Source organism: Canis lupus, chromosome 11, assembly GCF_048164855.1.
Source record: "Canis lupus baileyi chromosome 11, mCanLup2.hap1, whole genome shotgun sequence".
Lineage (NCBI taxonomy): Eukaryota > Metazoa > Chordata > Mammalia > Carnivora > Canidae > Canis > Canis lupus.
In genome coordinates this window covers 17,955,490-17,979,445 of record NC_132848.1, presented here as the reverse complement: position 1 = coordinate 17,979,445, position 23,956 = coordinate 17,955,490, and the positions used below count along the sequence as shown (strand labels likewise).

Here is a 23,956-nt window from a genome sequence, read left to right as displayed (position 1 = left end):
TATTTATTCATGAGAGACACAGAGAGAGAGGCAGAGACACAGGCAGAGGGAGAAGCAGGCTCCATGCAGGGAGCCCGATGCAGGACTCGATCTCAGGACCCCGGGGTCATACCTTGGGCCAAAGGCAGACGCTCAACTGCTGAGCCACCCGGGTGTCCCATAAGTTTCATTTTTAAAAATCAAGTTTATTATTATTGCTTTCATATTCTTTCTTTTCTTTTCTTTTTTTTTTATTTATGATAGTCACAGAGAGAGAGAGAGAGAGGCAGAGACACAGACAGAGGGAGAAGCAGGCTCCATGCACCGGGAGCCCGACGTGGGATTCGATCCCGGGTCTCCAGGATCGCCCCCTGGGCCAAAGGCAGGCGCCAAACCGCTGCGCCACCCAGGGATCCCTGCTTTCATATTCTTATTTAAAAAATTTTCTGTGTATATCTGCAGAAAATGTAAGAGGGATAGTAGAAAAAATAAGAGACTATCAGTGTACATTTTGTGTTCGCTACATAAGAAATGAATCTAAAAAAAAGAAATGAATCTGAGCTTTTATTGTTAGGCCTTTCATTCTTCATAACCTTCATAATATCACCATTGTGCGTATGTATCATTGATTAACCACAAGTTTACAGCTGCTTTGTCCTTGTTTCCACCATAGAATTGAGTGTATATACATTTTAGTTTAGAGAAACATAAAAGTGATGTATATTTCCTGCTGTTATTATTCTAAACATTGAATGCCTACCGCTTGGCAGAGACCGCGATAAATGTTTCATTAACTTATGTCACTTATTTCTTAGAACAAACCTTTGAGGTAGGTATTATTATTATTAACCTGCTTTTAGAAATGGAAGAACTGAGGCTCCTGGAGATGAAGTGACTTGCCCAGATTTTGAACTCCAGTTCTAACCTCACCATCTGTGCTCATTACCCTGTGTTCTGCTGTCTCCCTTCTATGAATGAGTCAGTGCTTTGGGGTTCCTATGGTTCGTAATATTATGAGTTAAATCTGAATTATTTGATAATTTGAATAAAGCAGCCCTTCTTGTCAAATGTCAAGTACAAAATATCAAGTATTTCAGCCTTACCCACTGATTGATTATCATATTGTGGAGGCTTCAGCTTTTTTCCTAGTTGTTAAGACAGCGCATGATTTAAGTTCTTAAAAAAAGGCTTTCTGTTACTAAACTTTTTCTCCCCATATAATACCCTCCTTTGGTTTTTTTATTAGGAAGGTCCAGCTAGAAAAAAAAAAAAAAAAAAGAGGAAGGTCCAGCTAGTGGTGGGTGAGGGAACAAGTTTATATTATCTTAGAACCCTTGTTCCTGGGTGCCTGGGTGGCTCAGTGGATAAGTGTCTGCCTCTGGCTCAGGTCATGATCTCGGTCCTGGCAGCGAGCCCCACACTGGGCTCCCTGCTCAGCGGGGAGTCTGCTTCTCCTTCTCTCTCTGTGATTGCTCTAACTTTCACTGTCTTGCAAATAAATAAATAAAATCTATCAAAAATAAAAAAAGAACTCTTGTTCATGAAGGAAAATGTGATCCTAGATATCCAGGTTATTGTCTCTTCAAGATTATCAGCTTAGTTTAAATGTTGTAGTTACCACTACCGTTTTGAGGGTATCTAAAGGCTAGAATTAAAAATGAGAAATGACACATAATCTTTTTTAAAAAAATGGTCCTTGATGTTTCAAATCATTATAAGCACCAACAACTGATAAATATGTGTAGCAGATAAGAATATAAAAACTTGTTCAGCCCCACTGATAATCAAGAGAATGAAAATGAACAGTGTGATATACTTTTATGCCTCTGTTAAATTAGCAGAAAAATGTAATATTGAAATACTCTGATGTAGAGTTAGTGCGTTATAAACTGGTACCACAGGGGAAGTGGGTGGGGAATTGGCTGAAACAGGTGATGGGGATTAAGGAGCCCAGGGGGAGGTATGGAATTATTCCACCTCTTTGCAAAACTTTTAGGAGTTGAGTTTCTGGAATGCAGGGGCATTTGACTGTAATGTTTATATTATGTTCTTTAGAAAATGCCTAGTCTAAATTAAAATACTGTAGAATCAAACACGAAAAAAAAACAAAAAATAAACGAAAGTGGTACTGCATTTTTGGAAACAAGACTGAGCTATAAAAATTTTCAAATGATTTCATGCAAATAATACCATTCCTGGAATCTGTTCTAAGGAAATAATCTAAAGCATAGAACAAAACTACTTGAAAAGAAAGGTATTTTTTGAAGTATGTTTTTTTGAAATAATGAAAAAAATATGTAGCAATCGAAAAATACATAAATTATGGCATGACCTTTAGATGGGCTATTATATAGACATAAACATGATTTTAAGGAGTGACATAGAAGTAGCTTAAAATAAAAGGACAATTGACTTTATGTTACCAGTCAACAGTAGGCCAGTAGGAGTTAAATTTTTGTGGAGTCAAAAGTTACACGTGGATTTTTGACCATGGTGGGGGGGAGGTAGTTGGTACCCTTAACCCCAGCATTGCTCAAGGGCCAACTTAGCATAAGTAGATTATGTATATGTATTATGTTATCATATGTATTATATTTATTATTATATATATTCCAATTAATTGATCATTTTGATTTTACATTTCTACATTTTAACTTTTTATTAGGATTGTATTGAAAACAATGCCATATTAAAGCTTATACTGAATTGAATTTGTTTTCTCTCTCATGGTCAATTAGAGTGATGAAGCTCAGTCTTGAATGTAATTTCTATACTTGCTATCAGTATCACAAAAATGACCAGTTAGATAACGTTTTAGAAGTTAGCCAGAAGAGTTGATGGATGCGTTGTTTCCTCCCTTCATTACCTTGAATTTTCTCTATGATTCATATATATTTCTTATTCCATGGTGGCTCACTGTATTTTCATCTCTTTTGCACAGTTTTTTGGAAATAAGCTTGAACATCTGCAAATGTATGTAAAAGTATATACTTATCACTTCTTTGCACAAATCCTGCAGTTTTCCCCTTTCCTTTAGGACGAGGTCTTCGACTTGTGTTGTTTTGCGACGGCTCTGGCCCCACTACCCTGTCCCCCCTGGAGTGCGGCCCCTTCTAGGGCTGGTACAGGATGAGTGTTGTTTCTCCTGGCTAAAGCAGTTTTCTCCCTTCTATCTTTATCTGGCTACTACTCATCCTTCAGAGTTCAGTTTAAAGGTCACTGTTCTTTTTGTTTTCGAAAAAGCTTCCTCAATTTCCGAGACTTGAGTAAAATGCTCTATGTAGCTGCCCTGTCATAGCCCGTGTTTTTTCACATTATGGTTTGTTGAGTGAATGTCATCCCCAGCAGACAGAGCACCATGAGGGTAAGGATTATTTTTGTTGCTTATCATCCTATCTCTGTGTCTCAAGCACGGTAGGAAGAGGCTTAGGCTTAATAAGTATTTCTTATATGAAGTTTACTGAGAAAACTATAATCAGCTTTATTGCATTGACTCATTGCTTATCTTTTAAAGTATACAGAAGGGGCATATACACACTGATTTTTTTCTTTTTTTAATTAAAGCAAGGACAGACTTCCAAATCATGGGCAATCCAGAATCCTCGCCTACCAGTGTAAGTCACATTTCTTCACACTTGAGCTATTTAATGGGCAAATATTTATAATATATTAACAAGTAAAAAAAAAAAGAGAACAGAATTTTATATGTAGCTATGATTGTGAACCACAGAAAAATTGGTATCCATGTGAATGGCCTGAAAATTGCTATGCCAAAATTAAGTAGGATACTGAGGGAAATACTTCTCTTGTTTTTTTTTTTTTTTTTTAAAGACTTTATTTATTTATTTGACAGAGAAAGAGAGTGAGAGCACAAGTAGGCAGAGTGGCAGGCAGAGGGAGAGGGAGAAGCAGGCAGGCTCTGTGCAGAGAGTGATGCAGGACTCGATCCCAGGACCCCAGGATCAGGACTTGAGCTGAAGGTAGATGCTTAACTGACTGAGCCACATGCCCTTATACTTCTCCTGTTTTTAAATTTTCTTTAATATTCTTACATTTTCCTGAAAAAGTTTAACTATTATTTTATTTAGAAAATTCGGATAAATGAATTTATTAAAGAAATTATACAATTTTGAATTGTATAACTGAGATAGTCAAAATTAATTTAATAGGAAGTATCTGTGGCTTTAATCTTATCATGAGGAATATGACAATTTTATCAATCTTATTTAAATTATATTATTTTTGGATTAGACTATATTAACTTATGTTTTATCTTACATCTTTCCAAAATTTGGAAATATAGGATTTTTATATTCTTTCAAGTATTTTAGATACAGCTTATTAGAAAATAGAATTTAAAAGCCTAATAATTTTTAGTCTAAACCATATGAAGTTGACATTTTTATAGATGAAAAATGGGCAGGTATCAGCAATTTCATGTGGCTCTACATAACAGATACCTGTATGCTCATCTAGATAAAGAATCGAGGGGATCCCCAGGTGGCTCAGTGATTGAGCATCTGCCTTCAGCCCAGGGTGTGACCCCCGGGGTCCCAGGATCTAGTCCCACGTTGGGCTCCCTGCATGGAGCCTGCTTCTCCCTCTGCCTGTGTCTTGGCCTCTCTCTTTGTCTCTCATGAATAAATAAATAAAATCTTTAAAACAAAACAAAACAAAAAACCAGCTCAAAAACTACTGAACATTTAACAAAAGCCTTTCACTACTGGTAGGTACAGGCACCATTGGCTTTAGCGTACCTTTTTTTTAAAATAAGATGTAGCATATATAATTTGCAACTGTTAAAGCCTCATTTAAAAAACTTACGGGATGCATAAATTATTTCTTTCAGGGTTCCACCACTTGATTTGCAAAGCCTCATTGACTCTGATGAGGAGGTAATTTTTACTTGGTATTTGCTATGATAAACATTTGAACACAATATCATATATACTGTATAATACATAGTATTTATTTTTATTTTAGGATGATTTTTCACACATCCCGCTTAGTACCGCGCATATTCATTTTAACCCACCAAATTCATCTTCTGCTGTTAGTTGCATCACACCATGTCAAGTATCACGTACTCAGCTTAATGAAAATGAACCGGTTAGTATTTATTTCTTATTATCAACTTTCAGAATTAGATTATGCTGTATTTAGTCCAGAAATTTCATTGTATTCCATCTTATGTTTTGTCCAGGTTAGTAGTTTCTATATTAACATCCCAAATGATCATGTCGGTGAAATAGTTTTACTTTGTTTTCCGTTTTTCACATAGGAATAGTATTTTAAACATGTCTTATAAAATTGGAAAAGTACTGGTGTACCCTAAGAGGGAATGCAGGAATTTAAAAAATATGGTAGAGTGTTGGGTCAGATTCTGCTAGTTTCACAATGTGGTTTATCTCTTAGAAATTAACTTCTACTTTGGGCTACTCAGATGCTCATACTTATTACTATACTTATTTTAAGCTATTACCTTGGGACATATTTATACTTCAAACAGTATTTAGTGTCTTATTTTGTGTTAGAAACAAAAGTTCTGACTAGCACTCTGAGGAGGGCTTGTTTTTCTGTCTTTGTTACTCTTTCTTCTGTCACTGGTTCTATTTTTTAAGAGACAGTGTGGGGGCCTCCGGGGGCTCAGCGGTTGAGCATCTGCCTTGGGCCAGTCCTGGGATTGAGTCCCAGTCGGGTCCCTGCAGGGAGCCTGCTCCTCCCTCTGCCTGGGTCCCGGTCTCTGCCTCTCTCTGTGTCTCATGAATAAGTAAATAACATCTTAAAAACAAAAACAAAAACAAAAACAACTCGAGGGACTTAGCAGACTGAGCCCGGTGCCCTTGACTGGTGCTGTTCGTATTCTCCTCCGTCTCTGGATGGCTGCACACCGGTGCCCTGTTGTGTTTCAGCTCCAGTTTTCACCCTGAAACTTCTGTTTTCTCCTTCTCTAGGTTAGACGTGGATGTTACCAACACTTTCCTAGGGCCATGCAGGCTTTATCCTCCTTTTAGGCTGGCTGTCCCTCTTGGGCCAATGTATATACGCCATTGTGTTTGCTTAGCACTCCTTCCAGATTTCTCTGTTCACTGGCTGTTGCCTCTCAGCCCCGTTTGACAGAGGCCTGGGTCACAGCAGAGGCAGCCAGCCGCCTTAGTGACCTCCGATTGCTGTAATGACTCTGGAAGAAGTGCTTGTCAGTAGAGTTTTGCTGGGGCAGGAATAAAAGGCCGATCTAAAGCACTTGAGAAGAAAGAAAAGTTAATTTTTGTCTTCTCAAATTTTTTTGGCACCAGCACTGTTCTTCTGCAGGGAGACCAGGTACAGGCTTCCTGGTGTTTCAGGTGTTTCAGATCCCAGCAGCTCCATCTGCTTGGTGGCTCAGCAATGTCACGCCAGCTAAACGTTCCAGATGTCACCTCTGGTTGGCACACAGATCATAACGATCCGTTTCTTAGGCATAAATGTTAAGATCAATGGTAAACCTGTTAACATTAATTTGGAAAATTAATAATCATTTTTTTCTGGTAGATGACATACTTTTAATTTTTTAATTTTTATATCCAGGAGCAAGACATAACACCTGAAAACTTGCCAGCACCAACAAGCAAATATAAACTAAAATATCAGCAATATGAAACCGAAATGAAAGAGGGGTATAAACAGTATAGCCAGAGAAATGCAGAAAAGACTAAATCAAATATTATGCAACAGTCTCCAAAAAACAAGATAGATGACAAGGTAACATATGAGACTTTATGAGGTTCTGATGAAATTATTTTTCTGATAAAAATAAAAAAAAACTACATGTATTATAGAAATCCTTTTGTCTGGTATTTCTTACTGTTAGTCATAGTACATGTATAGCTAGCACTTAGTTCTGTGTGCTAGGGACTATTTTAAGTATTTGCATTAACTAGTTTATTCTTAATAGCTCTAAAAGTTTATTACTGTCATTTTCAAATGTGAAAACTCTAGTCATATGACCTAGTCATCTTTTCTGTGTTAAAAGATTTTCATTTGCCTTGGGATTGGAAACAAGACTGTATTATAAAGCTGTTTTTTTTTTCTCCCTTAAAATATTTTATTTATTTATTCATGAGAGACACAGAGAGAGGCAGAGACCCAGGCAGAGGGAGGAGGAGGCTCCCTGCAGGGACCCATTGGGAGGCTTGGTCTCAAGACCCCGAGATCATGACCCGGGCAAAAATCAAGAGCTGGAGGCTTAACTAACTGAGTCACCAAGGTGCCCCTAAAATTTCTTTTAAAGTAAAACTGATTTCCTTGAACATATGTTCATTCAAATGAAGGCACTTGTTTATTTTCAGTTAAGGGAGGAACAAATACTGCTTGTGAAGCTTCCCATATGGTTGGTAAATACTTGTAAGATATGAACAGAGTTTTCTTTTGGGAAAAATTCTGTTTTGCTTTGATTTTTAAAATCTACATATAAATGCATATAATTATTATTTCATATGTTTTTGGTAGGTAGTCTTACAAAAAGTCTTGGTTTCTATACATAATTTTGTACTTAATGGATTTAAGCAACTTATTTGATGTTTTTTTAGGTGTATACTGTTATGAAAATCAACACTGCTATCTAAATGGGCTATTAGTAAATCCTATTACAATTACAGTAATTAACACTGGAAGTAATCTCTGGAAATAGAATTGCTTCCTGATATCAGAAATGTAATCCCCTCAATAAAGCAGGGAACAACATAACATGTAAATTGATTCTTTTTTATTGAGTAAAAAGCTGAAGTTAAACATATTTAAGATCTAGGACAATAACTTATGGTCATAACCATGAACTAGTCAAGCTGATATATCAGTCAACAGAAAATCAAACAGTAAAAGTTCCTCTCTGCTTGTTTAATGGCAAACTTCCTTTGTTGAGTTTTCCTTCCATTTAGTATAAAATGTTGATGAATCTCTTGGTGTCAAATCGTTACCTAAAATGTAAACTTATATTTTAAATGGTGAAACATATTTAAATGAAGCCTGAAAATCATTAAACTTCAATTTTGCAGAAAACACTAAGTCAGTGAATAAAACAGACAAATATTTTTGCCCTTACAGAGTGCATATCATAATGGAAGGATTTAGCAAGAAAAAAAAAATGAATGAATGAATGAATGAATGAATGACTCAGTCACCCCATCTAGTCTGACAGTTGGTGATTAATGCTGTGGATGGAAGGGCACTGGGAAGACCAGGGCTCAAGGTTGGGGTCACTATTCGTGCAGGACCACCAGGAAAGATCTTTCCCATAAGGTAGCATTTCAGCAGGCATCTGACAAGGGTGACACGCAAGCCACCCAGGATATACTCTCACGTGTCATGAAGTAGCAGGCCGCGTGGAGTGTTTAAGAAATATCAGGGAAGATGGTGTGGTTGGAGGGCGAAGGGCAAGGGAGGGCTGGGAGGCAGATCTGTGAGCCCTGTGCACTACCCAGGGTTTGGCCTTTCACTCTAAGGCTGAAAGCCATTTTTCTGCTTTGAGGGCAGGTTTTACTGAGAATAGAGCGAAGCTGGAAGCGAAAATGTCTGAGGAGGCTGTCACAATAATCCCAACAAGAGATGAGGACGGAGGCATGGACCCAGGCTGCCCACTTGGATAAGAAGTGGTCATGATTAGAAGCCAGATTCTAGATAGATTCTGAGTATTTGAGAATATCTGCTGATGGATTGATTGTAGGCTTAGGAGAAAGGGATGATGAAGGATGACCCAAGGTGTTGGACCGCAGCAATTGGAAGGGTGGGGAGGACCATCAGGAAGTCTGGTTTGGGGAGGTTAAATTTGACATATCAAGTGAAAATGTCACTGTATAGGATAAACACAAACTGAAACAAAATAAAATTCCTTTGAAAATTTCTTCCAACCTGAACGTAGTGCAGAACTTTGCTTCTACTTAAACATATCTATTAATTTAATCTGCCTAATTTACCTTATATAATGTTAAACATCTTTTTGATGTCTCCTAAAATGAGTCCCTATGCAAGAAAAACAAATATATTAGTACGTAAATGAATAAACTTATGACGTATCCTCGTAAATTGATTTCCCAGTAGTTAATACTTTTGCAAGACGTGTTATTCATTTGTTGAATAAGGATTTATGAAATGCTCACTATGTGTGGTCCTGTTCTGGCGTCAGGGACACTGCAAGAAAAATGGCAGACAAGGTTCCGGCCCTCATGGAGCTTGCAGCAGGAGAGGCAGGCAACAATTCAGACACAAATGTATAATAGGATTTCCTGTAGCAGTCAAGAGTCGCAGAGAGTAGGGTATGAATATGGAGTGTGACCTTTCAAGAAAGGTAAGAACAAACCCTGGAGGAAAAGCTTGAAATCTATGACGTTTTGGCAGCTGCTATCCTACCGGGACGTTGTTGTTGTTGTTGTTAGGGGAATATAAGTACATCTTATAGTCAGAGAAAAATTCAGCGTTTTTCCTTAGGATCCCAGAGGATCCTTACGTCAAGGGGTACATCCCACCTCTTAGTACTTCTGAATTTCATTTTACAAAGGAAATCCCCCTTTTTGTTAACTACAAAGACTCAATTGGAAGGTAATGGTCATGGTACTTGCTACCTTTTATCTGATGCTTACCTTATGTCAGATACTCTTATAAGTGCTGGACATTTCATCTTCGCGTGTGTGAAGTAGTTACTGTTAATTCCCATTTTAATTCCATTACTATGAGTAAACTGAGGCACAAGAGGTCCTCTAGCTAAAAGATGGAGACCTGTGTTCAAATAGGCATTCTGATCGTCAGTCCATACTGTCGTCGCTACACAGTGACTATCGACGTGTTCAGAGGGTATTTAACACACTATTTTGTTAAAAACGAGTATGCTAAGTATGTGAACTAAGTGTAAACTGTCGTGAGCTCATTTATTGCTTTCGCTTACAGTGTGTGCAAGGTGAAGAAGCCATCATAGATACTCTCACAACTCTGGATAGGAAAGCCCTCTTGCAGCAGGGTTATGCAGAAATCCCTTATAATGCACAAAGGAGCACGAGAAGATCTGATGCTGTAAGTTACTTGTTAAGCCATTCGGGTAATTTGCCCTCCCAAGATTTTGCAGCCTTAAAATTGAGTAAATAATTGCAACAATTGAATTAGGACTGCGGTGGATGTTCACAAATGTGTAAATTGAGTTCTCGTTTTTACAAATGGTTGAGGTTTGGTGTATTTACCTTGGAGAAACGGTCTTGAATCTTTGAGAGTTTGTAAAAATTTAGTTTATACTATTAAAAATGTTAATCGGCTGCTATTTTTGTCAGTGGGTTTATTTGACATCACCCCCTACCCCCAAAGTAACCTAATTTTTTTTTTTAAAGATTTTATTTATTTGAGAGAGAGATCATGAGCAGGGGGAAAGGGCAGAGGGAGAAGCAGACTCCTTGCTGAGCAGGAGGCCTGACACAGGACTCTATCCCAGGACTCGATCATGACCGAAGGTAGATACTTAACTGACTGAGCCACCCAGATGCCCTTGACCTAGTTGTTTTTTAGAAGTGATAAGCTAATAAGACTAGAGAAATTCCAGCAAGTTAAGGAAAAGGGCAAGAATAATTTTATTTTTAGGAAAAGGGAAGCAAAACTGTAGACTCTCAATATTAACTTTAAATGGTGTCTTTTACAAAATCAGTTATGTCTCTGCCTCTCTCTCTCTCTCTCTCCGTGTGTGACTATCATAAATAAAAACAAAAAAACAAAAAAACAAAATCAATTAGATTGTTGGATGAGTATGGCTTAGGCCAGGTCTGGTGCAAATAGATAATTACATTTTTATAGTGTCCTGGGGTGATCAGACCAAGCTGTTTTAGGTCGGAGTCCACTGGCCACCCCAGACACCCCCAGGTGACTAATCCCCTAGACGTCCTTGTAATGGATTCGTGAAATATCAGTGTGTGGTGGTTCAAAAGTTGGGAGAGCTCTGGTTTAGATATGGTTTTAGGCAGTTATATAATCGTTATCACTGAGAGGAGAGTCGATATATATTTTATTTGGATTACAGTCACCCAGAATTAATATGTTCTCAGTTGGCAGCAATATGCAATCCGTGTCTGGACCACGGCCGGATGTTCTGTGGGTGTTTCAAGCTGCTAGTTTGTTGTAGTTTTTATACCAAATAAAACAATATGAACATCATCTTCTATGCCTACTATTTAGATATTTATGTTTGATAGAATAAGGAATATTGCCAGGATTATCCTAAAATTTAAAAAGCTACTTGACAAGGCACGACAGTATCCCAGACCAGGCTTACTTTGATATGTTCCTGAAGTTGTACTTGAAATGGGTGCTACTGACGCGTAAGGCCCGCCGGGTGTTGTTCTTGGTGTCACCCAAAGCCATCCGGGTGTTAGCGGTTTTTTTTTTTTTTTTTTTTTTTTTTTACTTACAGCTGCTTTCATTCAGCAAGTTCAGCATCGAGTATTTTACTTTATTGTGGTGGCACGCATTTATCGGTTTTTCCCCCCAAGGATATGTTTGTGTGAATGCATTTGAAATTGGTACTGGTTTATTTTCAAAATCTAGGTAGAAACTTTTTAATTTGTAGCTACTTAATCGAACACCAGAAGTGGTGAACCTGTGGTTTTCATATCCATCTCTTCTAGTTTGCTTCTCACTTTTTAACATTATTAGATCCTTTGCATCAGAGTGACTTCTGCTTCTAATCTGCTTTATGTTTACACAGACCTCAAAATCAGTGTGCCTGGGGGTGGTTCCAACCTTTCCTGCAAAAAGCCACCATAAATGTCAACTCCCAAGGTGGGCTTTCTGCACGGGCTCCCTATTCGTTAATCTCCCCTCTTTCGCTTGCTGCTGGGTTTTACACCTATGTTCTGGTTGACCTTTTCTGTAAATAATTTCATATTTTAGTCAGTGTTCACCTTCATCACCCTGAGACATAAAACACACTTTTCTGTGCCTGTAGTTACCATACACTTTCTAACTTTTTAATTGCCATTTTAAATCTATTCCTAAATAAAAGTCATTATAAAGTGTCATGAACCGAGGGGACACCAGATGCAGTCAAATGTTAAATGACGTGAACTTTATATGGGGCATATTTGGCTGTAAACTGTACCTTAATTTCTATGAAACTAAAAAAAAGACCAAATTCAATTATAGGCTAACATTTAAGTAATTGCACCCAAATTGTCAAGTTTCTCAGGAGTTTCTATGACATAACTTTAGTCATTCTTATTTGAATTTTGTGCTCACTTTGAATAGAACACTCTCCCTAATGCCACTGAGCCTCAATCGTAAGCTATATTATTGTAGTTGATTTCATTTCCTGGGTTGATCTATGGAGACGACAGTAATTTACAGTGTAGAAGTACAACAGGCTTTATTGTGACTCCTAAATTTTTGAACATCTTTTATTTACTCTTCAAAAGAAACATTTTAGTAAATATAGTTACATTATAATCTAATTAGAACTGAATGATTGCTAATCTTTCAATTTGATATAACCTAAAATGTAGTAAAACTGTTCTCAAATGAGTTAGAAAAGGAAAAACTAGTGGGAAGGTAGTTTAATCAAACCAGTAATTGAGATAAGTTGATCAAGTGTTAATGGATTATATGCAGAGAAAATGTTATTCTTTTAATGACAGGAGGCATTTGGAAGATTTTTATTCTTAGATTTTTGATAAAGAATTGAATGACTCCAGTTCCGTTTTAGCTTCATCTACTATGAATAGTTTTAGAACAAACTCTGAATGTGTCAACGTTGGTATTCTTCTTGGAGCAGGTTAAAGTGCCTTTTACGGGGTGTCTGTCAAGGAGAGGGGCATCGTAGCCTCCTCCTCCTTCATTCTGGCTCCGTGAAATTCAGGGGCAGGTGTGGAACTCTCTGATGATTTCTATCGAAATGTAAGTGTATTACTTTTGTTCAGATTAAGTAATTGGAATTTGTTTTTATTAATGATGGATATAGTAATCCATATTTAAGCAGAAAGTTGGAAATTTAACATCTAGTTAAATCTAAAAAAAATAACATCTAGTTAAATCTAGTTAGGGTTCTTGTGTTAACTCTAGGGTCATTCTGTTTTATGGATAATGAAATTTTAAAAATTTTCGATTCTTCTCAGGAAATTGTGGCTGCAGAGAGGAAGAAACAGACTGTTGCAGAGCAAGTGATGACAGACCACTTATCTAGGTGAGAGTTAGTAATAATGAGAAGCAGAAATCCATTCAGAAAGTTTTCATCAATTTTTTTTTAAGTCAATCAACAAGTGGCCAACTCGGAAGCTCCCAAATGTTCTCTGTTCACTGCCCTCACAGTGTTGTAGTGATGTTTCCTACAGCATTTCTAGGCCAGTAGAAATCCTCAACAGTTCTATTTGTCAAGTACTTTTGTCTAAATAGCAATTATATACAAATAAAGAAGTATCTATTTCATGACAACTTAATGGCTGTTTCAAAAAAAAATAATGCACATAAATTAAACAAAAGATATTTGTATTTCATTCTTAAATAGCCAGAGTTGCTTAGCACAATCTCGCAAACCTTAGACCTTTTTGGGATGCCGTCACTTTCAGTTCCAATTCCACATGGCACTTGCTAGTTATCATGGTGACTGTAGAAAACCCAGCTCTGTAAAGGTTGGTGAAAAAGTGAAAGAGTGAAAGAGTAAAGAGTGTAGCATAATACCCTGTTGAAACCGTGAACTCCCTTGAGCTAGTAGTTCATGTAGTTGCCAACAAATTTCGAGTATCATTGCATTTCCCTCACAAATTAAAAATATTAAAAAAAAAAAACCCTAAAAATATCCCACATCCTCCCTGTGGATTCCCTGTGGCACCTTGGGGTGCCTTGGTGCACAGTTTGGGAACTGTGGGCCTGTTAATTTAAAACTCAATCTAAAGTTTCATGACTCTTAGAAAAGTGTGTAAAGCTTAAGTATCTGCTGTGCTAAACATTCATGACGATATGGAAATATCATAAGATTTCAGAAAAGCCTGGAGTAGTCCAGGCAGTCTTCTAGGAAGACGCAAGGCGTATGGTTACCTTTGAAAAGAATGATGGGAAAAAAAAGAAAGAAAAGAAAAGAAAACAAAAGGAAAGGAAAGAAAAGAAAAGAAAAACGAAAAGAAACGAAAAGAATGATGGTTTGTTTAGGTGGCAGAGAGAAGGGTGTTCTACATGTATGTTTTCCAGTAACTGTCTTGAAATAATTAATTATTAATAATTAATTAATTATACTCCTGGTTCTTCCTTCTGCTACGTCTTGAACTCACTTTGATGATGTTTGCACGCACACCGTCCACCGTATCATGTCCTCGTAAGATGACTGGTGACATTTGCGTTGCTTGCCTAATGGTGACTTCTCACTTCTTGTCAGCGACCTCTGTCTCCGTTGAAAACTCTCCTCTCCAAAATACTTTTCTCTCTTCCGTTTGGTTCCTTACACACAACACGTAGCTGGGTTTCCTCCTCCCTCCTGCCCCTCAGTCTCTTCCCTGCTTCCTTTCTGTCAACCCCGTCCTTATACCCGGGAGCTCCCTGGGCTCCATTCGTAGGCTTTTCTACACTGACTTCCCGAGTGATCTCATCCGGTGTCATGCCTTTAAAAGCTACTTATACGCTGATGCTTCCCTAATTGAAGGTTCCAGTATAGCCTTTGCTGCTCCGGGTTCCTGGGCATTCTTTCCTCCTTCCCCATGACCAAATCCTCTGTAATTTTTCTTCATTCTTTAGGTTATTTAGATCTACAATCTTGGTGCTGCTTTTGATGCCTCTCTTTTTCTCAGATCCTATATTAGTTTATCAGCAAAGCCTCTGAGTTCTACCTTAAAATAAATTTACCCCTTCTGCTGCCGTCACCCCTGTTGACAGTATAATCTTCCTTCTCCTGGATTATTTCAGTCACTTTCTACCGGGACTTGTGTTTGCGTTTGCCCCCCGTTAGTCTGCTATTAACCCAGCAACCAAAATAAGTTTATGAGCCAGTCAGCCAGACCAGACCCTCCAGTGATTTCCCATCTCAGGGTACAATATACGTGTGGGTTACATCTCACCACAAATCCTAGTAGCGTAAAGCGACAGTAATTAATTAGGGCTTGTGCATCTTCAGACCAGCTGTGCAGGCTAGGCTCGGCCAAGTGGCTCTTGCCTTGTTACCCACTTTGGCCAAAAGCAGTGGTCTCGGTTCTTAGCTTAGGCCTTAAGAAGCCATGTGTGTTTCCACTTGCCTTTTTGAGCTTTTGCCATATTTGTGAGAAGAACACAGCTTGGCCAACCCACTGATCTCAAGAAGAGCATGACTCTGAAAATGCAGCTGGGCCACCTAGCCAAGATTATGCTGGATGAGCAGATCCCCAGTCGAGCCATCCTTATGCGAGTTAGTTTAATCGACATCAGCAGAGCCATCCAGCTGTATATAATTGGCCAAAGTAAGTCAAATGGCTGAGCTCAAGGCTGAAGGGTGAGACATTAGTACAGAACACCTACAATGAGGCCAGGGTGAGGATGTGAATCAGGAGTCTTAAAAAACTGTGGCCAGTGATATAGTTCACCCCAGCCCTCATGACCTGCCCACCCCCACCCTGGACCGCTTTTCCTACTTCTCACCTTCTCTTCTTTTCTGCTTTAGCCATTAAGCCTGAGACATACCAGGTTCTCTCCTGTGTTAGATATTTTGCATTTATTTTCTCCTCTGCTTGGGATACTTTCCCCCCAGAAATCCATATGGTCATTTAATTATTTTGCTTCATGTTTTTTACTCAGAAGTCACCAGCTCAGTGTCTGTTTGTTTAAAGAATAATAAGACATGGAGCTCAGAGTTCTCTCAAAAATTTCAGTTTCTATTTAGATAACACCTGTGGAGAAAGAGATAGATGGAAATATCCACCTTTTTATGGCTGGTATCTTTTATTAAATTCATTCATTTGGTATCTGGCAAATACATAATTCTGACCCTAGCATAACTTTGCATTTGTAGATGGTCTGCCTGTGAATATGTGAGTGCTAGAGTAGTGCATTGATTATTATACTGGGTTGTCAGACTTTGTATTTTCCTGCATAGGGCTGTAATCAGTGATCCAGAACAAAACCTAACCACTGCGAGGGAAGACGGTGCTCGTGTCTTTCCAGATTCCAGGATAGCACCTCTTCGATTTAGGAAAAGAACACTGCATGAAACTAAGTAAGAAAATTTTACTTAATCAAATTAAGATATAGTATGTTAGCAATGAATTTTTAAAAATGTATCTTGTGTCCAACTGAAGAGATATTTTTGGCTAGTTTTTCCTTTTTTCTATTTAAAGAGAAGTGGAATTTTCGGAGTTCAAATCCCAGTTCCACCACTTTAAGATAGAGGAGTAGACTTTGCCCTCCAGGTTTTTTTTTATTAGTAAATTAGGAATAACAGTTACAACCTAGGAGATAATATATGTGAAAATAGAGTAACTGAGATATCTCGTTGATATAATACCTTCAAAATTAGTATTGCTTACAAGTCCTTATTATTTTGCCTTTTACTTTGCAATGTATAAAATCTTTGGGCTTCTCACAGTTTTCAGGCTCAGTCCACTTAAATCTCTCAAAACTTCGCTGGCTGTTGGTGGGTAGCCTCAGCCTTAGGAGACTAAGAAAATCCACCAGTTCCCACATCAGTTCTTTCATGTTTTTAGACTGTGTAGAGGTCTGAAAGTTCTTAGAACTTACCTTTTTGGCTTATTCTTATTTTCTGGAAGACTCTGTTTCCATACCTTTAAGTATTCAGAGTTACCGGGTATTAATTTCCTGTGGTTGCTGCAACAAATGAGCACAGACAACAATGCAGATTTATTCTCTTACGGTCTGGAGGTCAGAAGCCTGAGATCCCACCGACATTCCTTCTGGAGGCTTCTGGGGAGGCTCCACTTCCTCACCCCTTTCAGCCTCTGGAGGCCTTTATTCCTTGGCTCTGGCCCCTTCCTCCACGTGCAAAGTCAGCAGCGGGTGTGTTATCACTCTGACACTCTTCTGTGCCCACATACCCCTCTGCCTTCCCGTAGAGACGCGTGTGGCTGTTGACTGCAGCTGGGTGAGCCCGCCCCTCCCTCACCTCAAGGCCCCGACTCCCACGTGCCGGGTGCCCCCCATGTCATGCCATCCCAAAGGGTTGGCGTGTTCTGAGGCGGAGGCTATGAAAGACTCTGGAGGGTCATTTCGCTGACACATCTAAGCTTCTATCTCTTTTTTTCTTAAGTAACCTTTTATTGAAATAAAATATATATACATCCACAAAGTGTACACATTTTAAGTGTACACAGCATAGGAATTTCCACAAACTGAACGATACTCATGCACCGAGTTCCTGGATCAAGAAACAGAGCATTGCTAGGACCCCAGAATCTCCCCACCTGCACCCCCACGACTGTGCAGGTGCGTTGCAGGGCAGCCCCTGTCCTGGTGCCAGGGACGCCGGCTGCCTCCTGATGAACTTACCAAAATCACCTCATTTGGACTCTGTGACCGGCTGCTTTTACTCAACACGGTTGTCAGTGTATCCGCGACGTAGTGTGCATTTGTTTCCCACCCTCCCGTAGGGCATTGCGCGGCCACGTGCGGATTGTGCGAGCACACAGTGTGTCTACAGATGCTCACGGGCCTGGGCTGTGACGACGGGTGCTCCCGTGACCCGTGGCACCCGGTCTCGTGGATGTTGAGGTCTCGAGGATGTCCCTCCTGCTCAGTGTAGACACGGACTGTCTGGCCCATTGAGTACGCATGTGTTCAACTTCAAAAAATCCCACACCGCAGGTTTTGAGAGGGGCTGCTGCAGTCAGCACTCCCGCCAGGAGCACAAAGACATGCTAGTTGACAGCATCTCTGCCAGCACTCAGTTCGGCCCGGGTTTTTCATCTTCGCTCTTCTTATGAATCCACACCGGTACCCTCTTATGGGAAATAGACATCCTCCTATCTGAAATTTCCCAGCAGGTGGGTTGGGTTATCATTCCCATGTTGACTTGTGGGACTTACTTATATATTCCTGTTACAAGTGCTCTTTCAGTTATGTTTGCTCGCCATGTCTTCTCCCACTCTGTGGTTACCTTTTCATTCTCTTGATCATGTCTTTTGCTGAATAGGAGTTCCTAATTTTGATGCAGACCTGTTCTCCAGTCTTTCCATTTATTGTTAGTGCCCCGTGTATCTTTACAAAATCTCTGCCTCCCGCAGACTCATTGTCCCTCTGACTTGTAATGCACTTACATCATAATATATCAAATTGTTATAAATGTATAGCTGGTTTCAAGGCTTTTCCTTCAGTCTTGTCTCCCCGTTCTGTATCCCACCACCAATACTATCCTGTCTTAATTGCTATTGCTTTATATTAAATACTTGTAGCTTTATTATCTTCAATATTATCTTGATATACCATGCTGTTTCCTCTTCAATATAAATTTTAGATTTAGCTACCCTAGTTTAATGAAAAACCCTAAGGGGGTATTAATTAGATTTATTGAACTTATGGATTTTACCCCCCTTATTCATTCTCCTGGAGAGGTAGAAGACGATTTTGCTTCACAGAGTCGGAAGCAGGAACACCGCAGCCCTCCTCTCCTCTTTCCTTGGGAGCCTGCTGGCTGCAGAAGCTGCTGCATGCACGGTTTCACAGAGTCCCTATCCAATGGGAATGAGTGGGTTAGTCTGTGTAATCCTAGGGTCACTTCATTCCTAAGCCATGGCTTCCAACAGCTTTGTCACTAATAAAATTCATATTTTGGTCTCATCTGCCTGATTCTTATTCCCATGTTGGTTAAGACCTTGGATGGAGAGAAGTGGTTGTTACTACTTACTGGATACCTAACACCTTAACACAGAACTTTCCATTTATAATATAAATGTCCTATTTATGTCTTTTATCTTTTCAAGGAGACTGTAGACTTTAGACTTCAGCCTATCGCTGTTAAATTGAATTCTATTCACCTTTGAGAAGCAATATAACCTAGCGGTTATGATAAGCAAGGTTGGGCTGTCATGCACTAATTACATAATGAAAATTTATTTGTAAGAAGAAATAATAGTACTTACTTCGTGGAGTTATTGCAAGCATTGAATGAACCAGTGTGCATTTAAGTTATTTTAATAACGACTGGTGTCCAGGGAGTTCTTAATAAATAGTAGCTGTTATTATTGCTGTTATTTTCTTGGCATTTAGAATTTTCTCAGGCAGGTAGTGAGCATTCAATAGACACATTGATATTAATGGATTCAACTGAAGTGAGAAGACCAGTCTTTCAGGACTCTATCCTGTGTTCACCAGCTCCTTTGGACCACAGACTCTTCCTGTCTACATGCTGCTTATTTTTCAGAGACCTAGACTTTATAGAGGTTTTACTTTTCAGGATCCCAGTGACCCATACACTTACTTACTATTTACATTATTGCAGTTTCATTAGACCTGTAGTTAGTTTTATTGGAGTGCCATGTAGTTATTTAGGAAGGAGCGTAAAGATACATTACCAAATCTTCAGATTTCTTATTATAAAGGAGACTACTAGTAGTAGGGTGCTAATGTGTGGACACTTGAGTTTTGCTTCATACTATTAAACAGAATTTCAGGACCGTCAATCTTTGTGAAATCATTTAGTGCCATCTGAAGGCCATAAACATCAAACAGCAGATCTGAGGTCCTACCACTAGACCTATTCCAAGGCTGGAGCTCCATCTAGCACGTCTTCCACTATTCTGTTATTTTGGTAAGAAAAACCTGACTGATAGTGACTTAAACAAGTCATGATTCATTTTCCTATAAAACCAGCTGCCTGGAAGCGACAGTTGGTTTTAGTTCAGTGGCTCAGTGACAACACAGCTCTGGGCTGGCTTCCTCAAGATCTTACTGGCCTTTCTGACTTGGTTGCCTGATGGCGACAGGGGCTCCTAGCATCATATTCCTGTCACGTCCACAGGCAGGAACTGTTCCCGTGCCCATCTCTTATTAGGACGAAAGAAAGTCTTTCCTGGAAGACCATTGACAGAACTTTGTCCCTTCATCACCTCTACTGCTAGAAAAGCAAATTAGATGGTTGGAGAAAGGCGAAGCAGAACAGGGTTAGAAATGGCAGCCAGCGAGCCCTGTAGCAGGACCAGTTAGAATATAGCACTTTGGTACGTACGTCCTAACACAGAAGTCATGCGTGTATTATGCACTATATCTCAGGGCTATTTTCTCTGAGTCCGCTTCAGTTAGCACTTTCTTTTTTTTTTTTAATAATAAATTTATTTTTTATTGGTGTTCAATTTGCCAACATACAGAATAACACCCAGTGCTCATCCCCTCAAGTAAAAAACAAGAGAGGTCTATGACATCTTCGTTCTGTGCATTTCGAAATATCAACATAACTTTTTTTGTACTTTATCATTTACATCAAGTATTGGAGACTTTAAAATAATTACTGACAAATGTATTTCTTAACAGGATAAGAACCCATTCCACATTAACTGAAAATATGCTTTCTCATAAAGTACAGTTTGATGGTAGGATCATATCAAGGTAATTGTGATTTTATTAAACTTTTAATCCTATGGTCATAAAACAAATAATCTCTTCAAATAGAGATAACAATAATGAGATTATTTAAGTTTGTCCCATATAAGTGCAAAGTGGTGAATTTAGAATGAACATTTTAAGGTAGTATATATTAATACGTTACAAAAATTATGGAGACTATAAGCCTATCAATAAGACATTTTATTTTATTTTTTTCAATAAGACATTTTAATTAGAAGTTATTTTAAAAAGTCATTTTAAAATGGCTTTCAAAAGAAACTTAGAAGTGAATTTTTTATTTTTTTATTTTTTATTTTATTTATTTATTTATTTTTTAGAAGTGAATTTTTTAAAGATATATACTACTACTAAAAGATGGTAAAGCACTTAAAATTAACCTTTATGTAAACGACTATCTTTGATTTTCTTGCAATGGCTTAAATTAATAGTAGATTATTGATAGATGTTGGTCAGTGGGAAGCTATCTCTTACAAACTTCTGATCATACACAATGCTGATGTTCTTTGTGTATATTAGAGGTGAAGTGTGTTTGTAAAAATTATCAAGTCTCTTCAGCGATTTTAAACTTTCTGTAGCAAAGTTGGTAAGTGTCTATCCTTGAGTGACTTCTTGCAAGGTCAGCATTTTTAAAGATCTTCCGTTTTATCTTAAAACTCTGTCATAACAGTAATTTACGTTATAATATATCTATATCATATCAGCATAAGATAAAGCCTTTTTCTCCACCCAAATCTTCCTTAAACTGACACTTCAGCAAGCCGTGCCACGTTTCCTGTAACTTCCCATAGGCCTCGCTCGCTGCCGCACATTCAAGACACTTAGGCCCACTTTTTGACATAACACAATTCTGGCTTATTATTTAATTTGAAAATTATCCTGTGTGAGAATCTTTTTTTTTTTTTTTTCTGTGTGAGAATCTTTAACATCATTCTACCTTTCTAGAAATGGACGTGATGCTTGCAGAGAGCTGATTGGATTCTTTTTCATTCATGACCAGTCCCTAACAATTTATGAGTATCGGCAATTTGGGAAAAACAGGTATGTGGTAAAGCATTGTTGCAGTTGGCAAGATGATCACTTCTGCGGGAAGCTGAATGACTTCACATTTTTATCATTTACCTTCTAGGACAAACGTGCTTCCTTTTATTCAAAAAAACATTTATAGTCATCAGTGTGGACGAAGAAAAGGGAAGCAGTACCAACTCGGTGATTTTTATGTCGTAAGTGGGGTGTGTGTGTGCAGATGTGTTAATGCCAGTGGCTGAATTGGGTAGGATCCTGCTGGGGAGCAGGACCAGGGTTTCCGAGTTTTCAATTTATTCTCCCTCCTTGTAGAGCAGGGGCCGGTGACTGATCTTTCCCCAGGAGGTCCCTCCTCTCGGGTGCAGGTGCGAGTGAGCTTCCCTCAAGAAGCTATGGTATAAGCTTGGGAGAGCGTGTCCCTTGGTACTCTCAAAGGCCCTACAAGGCTGTGCCAGTGTTAAGGGGCTACGTCAGTGGCCCCAGGGGTAAAGGTCCTGTGATGCAGGCTCGCCTCCTGAAGGTGCCTGTTCTCTGCACGGAGGGATGCGGGGCCTCTGCAGCTGTCAGGCCTGGTAGTCGGCTTCTCCACCTGCGGTTCCCTACCTCACATGACCTTACCTTACGGTGTGTGACGGAGGTTCCCTAGAATGGGTCGGTCATAGGTAATATTACAGTTTGTATTGCGCTCGTCAATTTTGAATTATGTCCACATTATCTCAAGAGTAAACCTTAGCAGTGTCCGCGGTGACCGCCCACATAATGAACATACAGACTCAGGCCAAGTGCTGGAGACAGAACAGGCAGTAGGTCAAGTCAGTTCCCTACTTTTGTGGAGCTTACAGCCTATGGGCAATACAGCCGGATAGGAGGGGCAACGAGTCAGTCTTGTTGGGTCGGAGAAGACTTCCTGGGGAGAGTGCCGTCCATACTGATCTAGAAAGGGGGTTAGCTGGGGTGGGATAGGTGGACAGGAGAAGGTAGGACGGGCTTCCAGAGGCGGAGACAGCTGGTGCAAGGAGCAAGGACGTGAAAGAGCGTGGCTTATGTGGAGACCTGGGAGGCGCTTGGTTTAGCTGAAGGTAGGAGTTGGCAAGAGACGAGTCGGAGCTTATTTAGAGGAGCGTTATGTCAAAAAATTCTCTAAAATGTATTGGGGAGTCACTGAGAGATGAGAGGTGGGTGGACTGAGGGGAGCTGACATCGGGTTTGGGATTTAGAAGGAAGATCTTTCTGGTTACAGTACGGGGAGGCCTTGACGGCTAGAGGAAGGAACCAGATTGGACTTAATTCTGTTAAGCGGGAAGGAGGTTAGAGCAGCCTTGACTCGCGGGTGGCCGGGTGGCCGGGTGGCCGGGTGGCTGGGTGGCTGGGTGGCCGGGGCTACGAAGCTAACTAGAAACGACTTTTCAAGTCTCCAGGAGGCAGAGGCAGTAGGAGGTGTGACTGCCGCGGGGGGAGCTGGGTGAGGAAGACCCTCGCGCCTTCAACTGGGTTAAGTGCCCGGGCCGCCTGGCTGCCCCTCGGGGTCCTGGGGTCAGCCCCAGATCCCATTGACAGCCTGCAGCAGGAGGGTCAGGGTCGGCTCTCAACTTCTGCTCCAGAATCTACTGCAGTTGATGGTTCCTTCTTCGCATCCCTCTCCTGTTTTGCTTGAGCCCGATGCGAACTCGGCTCCCTTTTGGGATTTCCCAGAGAGAAAAGGGTGGAGGGGAGACAGGAGAAAGAGAAAGGAAGGAAGAGTGGAGGGAGCGGAATGGAGGGATGAAGGGAGAAAGGTCGAAGGACAGAGGGGGAACCACGCAGACCACACGTGGGAGCTTTGAGCAGCACACCTGTGAAGGGAGTGTGGACAGAAGTGTACATTGCAGCAGGGGGAGCGACTTCTACTTTGTCATTAGACATTCTTATTCTTAAAAATATGTCCCTTAGACATTCCCGCAGTCTAGGTCCTCCCCTCCACCTTCTGACGTCCTCCATCTCTTGCTCTTGCCACAATCTTCAGTTTCTTTATGCAGAAATATTTGGCTTATTTTCCTTTCTTCGTGGAAGTGGGGGCAGGTCTCGTCTGCCTTCCAGGGGTCACTCTGGAACTCACCTTTTACTTTGGTGTGCCCACCCCCCCCCCCCGAGGACGTTTCCCCGACATGCCCAGAAAGAAACCTCAGTGCAGGCTGCTGAGGTGACACCAGAAACAGGTGCCTGCGCGACAGACGCGGCCGAGAGGCGCACCTGCAGGCTCCGTCCCTCCCTCCTAGCATCTTGCTGTGGATGCGCACGAGCCGGGCAGGCCCGGCTCCCCCTTTGCCCAGGCTCTCATCGAGTCCTGCCATCATTTCAAAAGAACTGATACACATTTTAAAGAACGGAGAAAGTCCTGTAGTTACAAGTTTTTTTTTTTTTTTTTTTTTTTTTAAAGTAAATGCTTCAG

The 23,956-nt window shown here is 40.0% G+C and overlaps 1 protein-coding gene across 24 annotated transcripts in view; it reads left to right on the top strand.

The window, feature by feature from the left end:
• The window catches only part of CAPS2 (calcyphosine 2), an 84,442-nt gene that overhangs the window by 42,782 nt on the left and 17,704 nt on the right, over positions 1-23,956 (top strand). For 20 of the 24 annotated variants that reach the window (XM_072843291.1, XM_072843292.1, XM_072843301.1 and 17 more), the window contains 10 exons: positions 3,544-3,593; positions 4,829-4,874; positions 4,963-5,088; positions 6,547-6,720; positions 9,898-10,020; positions 13,095-13,162; positions 16,031-16,150; positions 20,413-20,487; positions 21,448-21,543; positions 21,632-21,725. In XM_072843291.1, coding sequence (XP_072699392.1) covers positions 3,544-3,593; positions 4,829-4,874; positions 4,963-5,088; positions 6,547-6,720; positions 9,898-10,020; positions 13,095-13,162; positions 16,031-16,150; positions 20,413-20,487; positions 21,448-21,543; positions 21,632-21,725 — 972 coding nt within the window. Of the gene's footprint in view, positions 1-3,543; positions 3,594-4,828; positions 4,875-4,962; positions 5,089-6,546; positions 6,721-9,897; positions 10,021-12,754; positions 12,877-13,094; positions 13,163-16,030; positions 16,151-20,412; positions 20,488-21,447; positions 21,544-21,631; positions 21,726-23,956 lie in introns of those variants that run through there. The other 4 variants (XM_072843310.1, XM_072843307.1, XM_072843311.1 and 1 more) reach the window with 4 other exon arrangements.